Below are 10,419 nucleotides of genomic sequence, written 5' to 3' on the forward strand. Positions count from 1 at the left end.
TGAAATTTAATAACGACCCATTTTCCACCCTTGGTTTTAAATGGCAACATTTCACATTCTGCACCATACACCATACATTTGACAAGAGAAATGGAAAAACAACCACATGATCCGTGCTTCTTGATCTCTAACCATATATAATTCACATATTCAGTGAATGGATAAGAAGTCTGAGAGTTCAGGTACAGGAAGCTTACAATAAATTAGGAAATCTTTATATGGATGAGTAATATTTAAACTATTTCATCATATCCTATGTTTTTCTTTGCACCTCAAAATATATGGGAAGTAACAGGTAAGAATATCCTTTCAGTCTTAAACTCTTGTTCTATTTTTCTAACAAGTGTTTATCAGAATTCAAGCATAGCTGCAAGGCAAAATATCAATGTATCCAATCAAACATGATAGTAAATCACCTGTTGCAATTTTAAAAAAATGAAAGCAAATAGAAAAGTAGCAGATTCTCATGATTTTGTTCTCCCTAACTAATAACTACCCTGTTTCCCTGAAAATAAGACCTCCCTGGATAATTAGCCCAATCAGGCTTTTGAGTGCATGCACTAAAATAAACCCTCCCTGAAAATAAGTCCTCCCTGAAAATATTGCAACACAGCAACAGCCATGTGTTGTGCTCCCTACCTCCTGCCTCAAAAATAACAAGACCTCCCCAAAAATAAGGCCAAGCACTTATTTTGGGGTTCAAAAGAAAATAAGACCCTATCTTAAATCCTTGAGTTCTTGGAAATGTTATTTCCAAGTTGGCAGATCATAACTGGAATGTCTGTCTTCAAATGTCTTTTTCTAAAGCCTATGTTCCTTTTTTCAGGTTTCCCTCGATTTGTTTTGGCAAACGTGCAATAATTCTTCAACAGAAGCACACATGCCCATACTAGTCAGAAAAATGCCCATAGTCTCATGGAACTGTTTGGAGTTTATAGATCCTACACTTGTAGATCCTGTACAACTATGGTTAACTATAAATCTAAATTTCAGCAAAAAGTAGTGTGGCCATGACAAATAATATATACAAAATTCTTCATCTCCAGATCATACTCAGTACTGCCTAATAAAGAAACCCAAATCTAGCATGTGGCCAGCTATAACTTTTGAGCTATTAAAGGCCAGAATTCTTCATCATAGCTTCCATGAAACCCTGAGCTGCTGTAACCATTATGGCCTCAGCCTGGATATCTAAATCCTCCAGAACTGCCTCTTTGGTGTCTTCAACAGAGCGTCCAGTTCCCTGTTACCTAGGCTTCCTTTGTGTGATTACTTAGAAGAGGAAGTCCCTCTGGGAATTTGCCTGAATTAGACTGACTGAAAGCTCACGAAAGCTTTTCTCTGCACTCTCAGCTTGAGCCAGACTGTTGCTGAAGTAACATCTCTCTTGGGGCTCTGAGATCCTGTTTGTGCTTTGCCAGCTCTGAGGTTCATACTGTAAGTTTTATCAGAAGTGAGACAATGGAGAGTAAGAATTGTCTTTTGGGAAAAGACCAAGGCTAGTGTACAGTAGTTATTCCTTGCTATTCAATACTTCTATACCTTTTTTTTCCAAGTCATTACAAGTCATTGAAAATCTGTGTCATGTATAGAGATCAAATACAATTTGATCCAATTCTATACAATTGTGACAATTGGAAGTAAACACACATCTTAACACTGGATGCAACATAAAGACTTGAAAACTTTTACATTATGTAGCTCTGATAATAATGAAATCCCATCCTGTATAACATGTGCAGACAGTTGAAATGTATTTTATTAAGGAATTTAAGGTTGAACAGGACTAATCATTTCTTTTTAAGCACGACTGCTTCTTTCAAATCACAACTATGATCAACAGCAATTTATGCCCTAAGTATCTCCTCCTTTTGCTTCAAAATGGCAATGGAACAATAACAATAAAAACATTGATGGAATTCAACCTGTTCTCAGTATTAGAAAACTATTCTGTAGATAGAACATAGTAGACTGTTTCAATGAAGAAGAGACTCTCAGTCATATCCCTGTTATGAAATGGAAATATTAGGTTTTAAAGTTTGTTAAACTGAAACAGGATAAACTACTTAATCCACTAAAGGAGAAGCAAGACATGGTCTATAGTTATTGATTATCTAAATTATTCAATTCAACAGTATTCAACAGTTAAAATTTCAAAATAAAAGAACATATTGTCAAGAACTAATTAAAGATAACTACACCAATAATCCTGAGAATTTATTTTTTGGATTAAGAAATGATTTAATAAATCATATTCATTTATCAAAAATTCTTTTTAGAACCCTGAGAAATCAACCGGAGCTAGACTATTTATCCAAACTTGTACCATTCTTAAAGCATGAAAACTCCAAAGTTACTTAATCTATACAAGGCATACCAACTTATTAAACAACAATATACATACTTACCCTTGCCATGTCTGGCTTTTTTGTGGCAACAATTCCTATAAAAGAAATCTTCTATGATACTACATTCCTTGGTACAGTAATGAAGAAGTTATGTACAAAACTGATGCTACCTACATAAAGAAAAGGGGGGGAAGCATCAACACAATTCAGAAAATCACATTTGAACACATTTTACATATTTGTCTTAAAATCTTAAATGATCATGTATATACCTAAGAATTCAGTATGTTTGAAAAATTATGTACACAGAATACACCTGGGTAGTACAATTGTTTGATTGTTTGTTGAATATATTACTGTATAATAACTGTATTGATGCATAAAATAAAGCCAAGGTTTTGTTGAACAAATCATGGTGGCCCAGGTCGTATATGAAGCTACACCAGAATGGTTAAATTTACACATCTTGCTAAGCCAAAAAACATTCAAAAATATTATGAACTGACATTTTGTGACACAAATGAACAGATGATTAAAGAGAATGGTTGTGGATATAATTTGTATGGTTCCTGATAGTACAGTTAAGATGTACATAAAATATTGGAAGGCTACTGTCAATTAATGTACATTATTAAACTATGTGAACTAATGTTATGGCTCAGTATAGAGTAATTTCCCATATAAGAATTGGCTATGTTCTTCTAAAAAAAATTGCCTAGTTTTTTTTAAGAAAATGCTCGTTTCATATTGAAAACTTTCAAAATTTTAATCATTGTAAAGCAAAAAAGAAGAGGAATATAATCCATGTGTTACATATGCCATAAATAATCTTAATTATTTAATAATTAATTAATACTCAATAATTTGGTTACTTGTTTCCCTTTAAAATCTGTTGTGTTTTCTCACAAATCAGATTTCAGCTGGGCAAAAACAGATGCACTAATGGCTTCTCCAAGAGTCTGTTGACTATCCAGAAACAGTTAGAATTGTCTTATTTCCTTTTTGCATTGAAACACTTATTCTGCAAAAATGCTGCTATTCTATACAATAATACAATAGCAGAGTTGGAAGGGACCTTGGAGGTCTTCTAGTCCAACCCCCTGCCTAGGCAGGAAACCCTATATCATTTCAAACAAATGGCTATCCAACATCTTCTTAAAGATTTCCAGTGTTGGGGCATTCACAACTTCTGGAGACAAGCTGTTCCACTGATTAATTGTTCTAACTGTCAGGAAATTTCTCCTCAGTTCTAAGTTGCTTCGCTCCTTGATTAGTTTCCACCCATTGCTTCTTGTTCTACCCTCTGGTGCCTTGGAGAATAGTTTGACTCCCTCTTCTTTATGGCAACCCCTGAGATATTGGAACACTGCTATCATGTCTCCCCTAGTCCTTCTTTTCATTAAGTTGCAGTTCCTGCAACCGTTCTTCATATGTTTTAGTCTCCAGTCCCCTAATCATCTTTGTTGCTCTTCTCTGCACTCTTTCTAGAGTCTCCACATCTTTTTTACATCATGGCAACCAAAACTGAATGCCGTATTCCAAGTGTGGCCTTATCAAGGCATTATAAAGTGGTATTAACACTTCATGTGATCTTGATTCTATCCCTCTGTTTATGTAGCCTAGAACTGTGTTGGCTTTTTTGGCAGCTGCTGCACACTGCTGGCTCATATTTAAATGGTTGTCCATAGGACTCCCAAGATCTCTCTCACAGTTAGTACTATTGAGCAAGGTACCACATATACTGTACATTTCATTTTTCATGCCTAAATGTAGAACCTTACCCTTTTCACCATTGAATTTCATTTTATTATATAGTGCCCAATGTTCAAGTTTGTCAAGATCCTTCTGTATCTTAAGCCTACTTTCTGGAGTGTTGACTATTCTTGCCAGCTTGGTGTCATCTGCAAATTTGATGAGTTCCCCATTTATTCCCTCATCCAAATCATTAATGAAGATGTTGAAGAGTACTGGGCCTAAAACAAAGCCTTGGGGTACTCCACTGCATACCTCCCTCCATGTAGATGCAGTTCCATTGAGGACTACACATTCTGAGGAAGTGGGGCTAGTGTTTATCCTTTCTAAGCTGCCAAAGTAATGAGACAGACCAGACATTTTGTATGATCTTTATGGTTGTACTAAAATGCTTCAACTACAGAGTTTTGTAAAATGTTTTAATGCATTTTATATGATGGACTTCTACTGTGTGATATTAAAGCAGGGTAGATATGCAAATGAACAAATCTTTGTTATTTCAAGTTCCCTTGGATAACAAAATCTCAGCTTGGTTAAATTTTTCCTGTTAAATCAATACTGTATTGAAGATAATGATATCAAATGTTGAGGCTGAGTAGGTTGACTAATGATAGCTCCAAAAGATTTTTCTGGTTTCATTTGGAAAAAGAAATATTGTAAAATTTGGCCTATCTCTTGTATGCTATTCTCAAAATCTCTGATGTCTCTAAGACTCAACTTTAACTTGATGGCACGTATTTTTTTAATGTATAGAATTATCAGAGAGTATAGTTTCAGATGTTAATGTCATTTATATTTTCTTATTAAATGCTCTGGAAATTGTTCAATTAGTAACTCATTTACTATTCTTGTGATTAATTATATTTGTGTCAATGACTCTAGTATGTTAATGTTTCCAATTACTCAATATTGATGGGGGAGGCGGGCTTTTATGCATATTCTTCTAAGTTGCTGCATTTCTTGCTCTTAAAGAAAATGACACCTGAACAATAATAACTGAATTATACATAACATGAACTTGTTTTTAAATGTCTTTCTTTCAAATATACCCTGCTGCCATCATATTTGTTCTATGCTCTTCTAGAGAAAGTTCAGGGAAACTCACATGGGAATATTTCTTTTACAACAACAAGAAAAATAGGTAAATGATGAAGTGATGAAAGGAGGAAAGAAGGCTTTAGTTCACTTGGAATGTATGAATGAACAGAGAGGCAAGCCTAAGCTTCCCTAGTTCAGGTATATCACACTATCCATTAAAGAAATGATAAGAGATAGAAAAATTTTGCTCTTACATAGCATCACATTTCTATCAGAAAATATATGGAAGTAAATAAAGAGGAAACAGTTAACTGAAATGTATAATCCAAATTTTGCCAAGGTATTAAAATTTAAAATTAATAAATTTCCTAAGATAGTGGTATTTGACTTTTTCAAAATGTATTTTCAATGTTATGTTTTTCATAGTAGCATTACTTTAGTAGGGTGTCCTTATCACTTAACAAATGAAAATAAGAAAAAAAGGAAATATGAGGGAAATTATGTTGTGTTATTGACCTGCTCACATAATATGGACAATATCAGTTTTGTACATCATCTATTTATTCAATTTATATTATTCTTTCTAGTCAAAGTGAGCATTTAAAACAATTTTATCGAATGGCCTTATTTTTTAATTTCATAACTGTTTTGAGTGATTAAGCACAGATTTCACCAAATTCTGAAATTGCAGCAGGAATACCTTATGTAAGATTCTGTAAACTATACAAAAATAGCAATAAAAATAGCAAATTGAAATTATTTTCTGACTACCATAAGGTTTGTGTACAAATTAATTGGTGTTTTCATTGCTTTTGCTTCATATTATTCTTCCAGAATCAGTGATGATGATTTAGAAATTAGTTTAAAAGTATCAACTAAATCAATCCTTTTGTATTTAAAAAAGTTTAGTACAAATCTTGATACCTGGGAGAAATTTCTTAAGAGTAAAGTGATTGACATCTTCAATTATTGTTCTAAATCAAATTTCAGGATAGAGATAAAAAGTAAGTAATGAACTGCTAGATAAAACCTTCCCATTCTTCTCTTTCCTGAACCTGGGCTACCTCAAACATTTCTCCAGTCAGGTTATACACTGTTCTTTCCCAGTGTGGTTTATTTCAGATATGCAGGAACTGTATAGCAGAGCCCACTTATCATATCAAAGATACATAGCAAATAGCAAGCACTCTGCTTATTACATTCAGATTTTATTTTTGGGTAGACACCTAGAATTTTTTCACCATGATAGGAAATAGCTGGGAAATAAGGGTTTGAAGAATACACACACACACTGATTTGACTAATTTATTTATATGGCCACCACTTGTCAAGCAAAAGTAGAAGATTGAAGATATAACTGCCATGATTCCTATTTTACAAGTGGCAATTACATTACATTAAAGAGGCATCAATCCACTAGCTGAAAGTATCCTCTAAGTCAATGGCCCCCAATCTTTTGGCTCCTAGGAACCAGTTCCAAGGAGAGAGGTTTTTCTACGGACTGGAGAGGGCGTGGTTTCACGTGCTGCCTGCATCCCGCGGATGGGATTTCGCTTATTTCGTGGCCTGGTTTCTGACATTCCACGGCGCAGTGCCAGTCTACAAACTGGAGGTTGGGAACCCCTATTCTAAGTAAAAGAACTGTAAGGAGAAAAGCAGCGGTTGTTCAGTTGCCAATCAGGACTTTGCACTTGGGCAGGACACAGGACAGACTTATAGTTCACTTAATTGGTACTGTTTCCACTGTTCTATGCGCAGCATCTTAACTGAGCATAATAGTTATGTTGAACTTAGACTGGGGAAATCCAAACACAAGTCTCCACTCAACCACAAAGTGGCATAAAGCTATCTGTATTTTTGAACAAAAATTTCCAGGCGGAGCATTTTTCCCCATGTGAATTTGGGAAGACTGAAACAATATATAACACGTTCTGTTACACTGCACCTTTTTAACATATCTCTGTAATAGTTTTCCCTAGCCATGCAGGGACAAAGAAGAATTTATGTCAAGCTGCTTCATTCTGATATAAAATAACTTATTAACTGCATAAAGCAAAACATTCATTAGGTTAATGCAAACATAATCAAGCTATGTATTATTAATGCATCTGTGCTTTTTTAATGCTGATTTATTATCATATATAAATACTGTGACTATTCATTGAGCTCACTTAGTGACTCTGGGCCTGTTACTTTGTCAAAGACCTATTTACAAGCTTGTTATTATAAGGAGACCTCAGCGTGCGCTGACTCTTAAGAGGAAAAACAGGATAAATAAGCAATAAATAAATACATATCTAAATTATTTAAACAAATAATATTTAAATTAAATTATAAATGTACATAGTGTATTTAAGTTAGCATATGATAATTTTATGTAAATTGGTGTCATATCGTTACTTCTTTTTGCTGATGCACTTCCATGGGGGGACAGTGCAAAGAAGCAGAGGAAAAATCTTAGTAGAGGAAAATGCAGCACCTCCTTCCCCTCTGCTATTCTGCTCAAAACAATCTCTTTCCGGTGACTTCTTTTATTAAATAAAGTGGCCATTATAAACACATAAAGTCAATATATGATGCATTACTAAACCATTATTATATATTCAAGCAGGCACAGTATCTGAAAATCAGAATAACTAGGAAAATTTGCTAGACTTTATTGGAGAAAAGACCTAACAAATATGTTGTGTTATTTTACACATTCGGTTTTTATCAGTTGTTCCAATGTTTGCTTCCTTTTTAAACTAAAATAATTTAAGCACGATTATTTTTCTTGACAGCTGGAGATTCTACAGTATGATTCATTGGTGCTGACAGCTGGAGTTGTGATGCAGAATAGAACTGCATAATGCCCTTGTGGGGACTTGTATTTTAATAGGACAAATTAAAAAGCAGTCTGTGGAAATATGCTCTAATTTGCACTCATCTCTGCTAAAAACTGTATCTGAAACGGTGTCCCTGGAATTGCTGTGTCAAAATTAGGTTAGGGTGTATTTCACCAATGGGCAGATCTTTGAAAGCTTGTACTATACAAACGTGATGGGGGGGGGAGCCTCATTCAAAAACATATGTGACAAGTTCTGTACAAAGATAGAGGTAGTTTAAACAAATAAACATCTGAATTAGCCTATGGGTCCTAATCAACAAAGCTTCTGGACAAGGGACAAGTCAAGTGATTATGACCTTCAGGCCTTTTAGATAAGAGAAGGAGCAACGGGTAACAGCAGCAGCACTCCAAATATAACTGCTAATATAGCAGACGTAACACAGCAAAGGCAAGACTTATGCAGTTACTGCATTAACCAGCTACACAACACACATACACACACCGCACACATGCACACACACACTCCAACTTTTACCATTTGATCAGCTACCTAAATATTATCTCATCTAGTTTTTGGTTGGTACATTGCTGTCCTTATCTTACAGAGAGAGAACAATTGCCCTTCAGTTATTCAAAGTCAGAGCATCACCGACTTGCATTACTTGGTAATTTTAAACCTGAGCACTGAAGAGATGCACCAATCTCCTCCCCCTCCATGTGCCTGATGGCCGTTACCTTTTAAATCTACATATTATTTAATCATCAATACATTTCATTTCGGAACAGCTATTCAAAGTTCATCAGCATACCTTTAAGCAAGTGTTTGAAGAATAACCAGGCAATAAATAATAACTGACAAGAAAGCTCTTCTGATCAGTAACATTAACTGCTTATCTACATGATATTATTTCTTCAGAAAAAAAAATACTTCTCATTTTTGCTTACCTGTTCTCTCTCTCTAAAGCAATCAGTTAAGAGTCTCTTGACCGAGGAAATGGGTTGTTACTAAGCAGACAAGCATGCACAGCGTAATCCCTGGAAACAGCTTTGACTGTTCAGCATCAGGCTTGGTGCTGCGAGAAAAGGGTTAGACCTTCATATGCAGCATCTGAAGATTCACTCATCTTTTCTTTTCTTTTTCTTTTTCTCTCTGTTAATGCCCGCTTCAAAAACTAAGCAACATGGACAGGTGCAGAGATCACTAAACAGGTTTTGTTTTTCTTCTCTTACATTTAGGCCTCCTCTGAATTATTTTCCCTGTTTGCTGGAAGAAAATACAATTCCACAGTCAGGTAAGAAGTTCAGCAAGCTCTCTTTTGTCAAGTAGATTCTCCCCCCCCCCACCCCCAAGAACATATTTTACAATAAATGCTCACAAAGGGAGAGTCTAATGCAGCAACCAAAATTACAAACAATTGTTTACAGTCAGATACTTTATTTAGTTTCCTACCCATCAAAGTGGCTGACTTTCACACCCAAGACCATATCTCTTTCCAGCCCTTCTATCTTAGACAGACTTCTTTTAAATATACCATTATTATACCTCTGTTGGTAGAGGAAGAATATTCAGCTTTGCCCTAGAGATTTACTGTTTGCACGTATGAAGAATGATGCAATCAGCAGATCTAAATAGCAATCCAAGATGAAATTAGACAACTCAAACCACAGCATTTAAAAAGCAATAGAGCAAATTCAGTTTTTGTATTATTGCATGGTCCAAACTAACACATCTTGCTTCTTACAAAAAGCTGCCTTTAGTCTTTGAAAAATATTTTGATTGCTCCATAAGAATTAATGTTACTTAATGCATTCCATAGGGCTATGACTAAATTTATCAACTACTAAGTTGTTAGTTTGAATCCATAGCTTTCTATTTATGGCATGACAATGCTGTAAAAATAATCACAGTGTCACTGGTAATTCAGAATGAACTAACAAAAATCCTTAGACAATTAACTCATATAGTGCTTATTTTGGAGTTTCCCACATGTTAGAATACAGAAGTAAATCAGTTAATGAAAATAATCTTTAAATGTCAACCTGTGCCACATCTGGGTAAATAAAGGAATGACAATAATAACTAGAAAAGGCTAAAATGTGTTTCCATAGTAAACCAATAACATACCATAAAATCCATAGTGATTTACAAAAAATAAATCAGGAACTTGTCTATACAGTCATTAGAGGTAAGGCCCATTTTGATACATCTAACATTATAAACATTATACTATTTTTCAACTGACAAATATAATAGAATAACATGCAACATCTCCAAAACCAAGTTTGGCTTGAAATATAACATTTTGAAAAATAAACATTCCCCTACTTTACCTCATCTGTGGGTATTTGCAGGGGAAAAAATAGGTGCATGATGCAATTTATGCAATTCACATCATTTGCATGATGATGTCATGATGCCTATGATACAACGACTTCATTACTTTTCACACTATT

General features: G+C 34.6%; 1 protein-coding gene across 1 annotated transcript in view; it reads right to left on the reverse strand.

Moving 5' to 3' along the window:
- Positions 1–9,221, reverse strand: part of TRIM66 (tripartite motif containing 66) — a 50,040-nt gene extending 40,819 nt beyond the window's left edge. Inside the window, exons 1-2 of the mRNA XM_087717700.1 lie at positions 8,911–9,221; positions 2,409–2,518 (exon numbers count right to left, since the gene is read on the reverse strand). Of these exons, the coding sequence (XP_087573826.1) occupies positions 2,409–2,417 (9 nt within the window). The 5' untranslated portion in view covers positions 2,418–2,518; positions 8,911–9,221. The remainder of the gene's footprint in view (positions 1–2,408; positions 2,519–8,910) is intronic.
- Between the last annotated feature and the right edge of the window lie 1,198 nt (positions 9,222–10,419).

Source organism: Thamnophis sirtalis, unplaced genomic scaffold (assembly GCF_051295495.1).
Source record: "Thamnophis sirtalis isolate CommonGarterSnake01/CBP01778 unplaced genomic scaffold, rThaSir2_p1.2 scaffold_1, whole genome shotgun sequence".
NCBI classification, from domain to species: domain Eukaryota; kingdom Metazoa; phylum Chordata; class Lepidosauria; order Squamata; family Natricidae; genus Thamnophis; species Thamnophis sirtalis.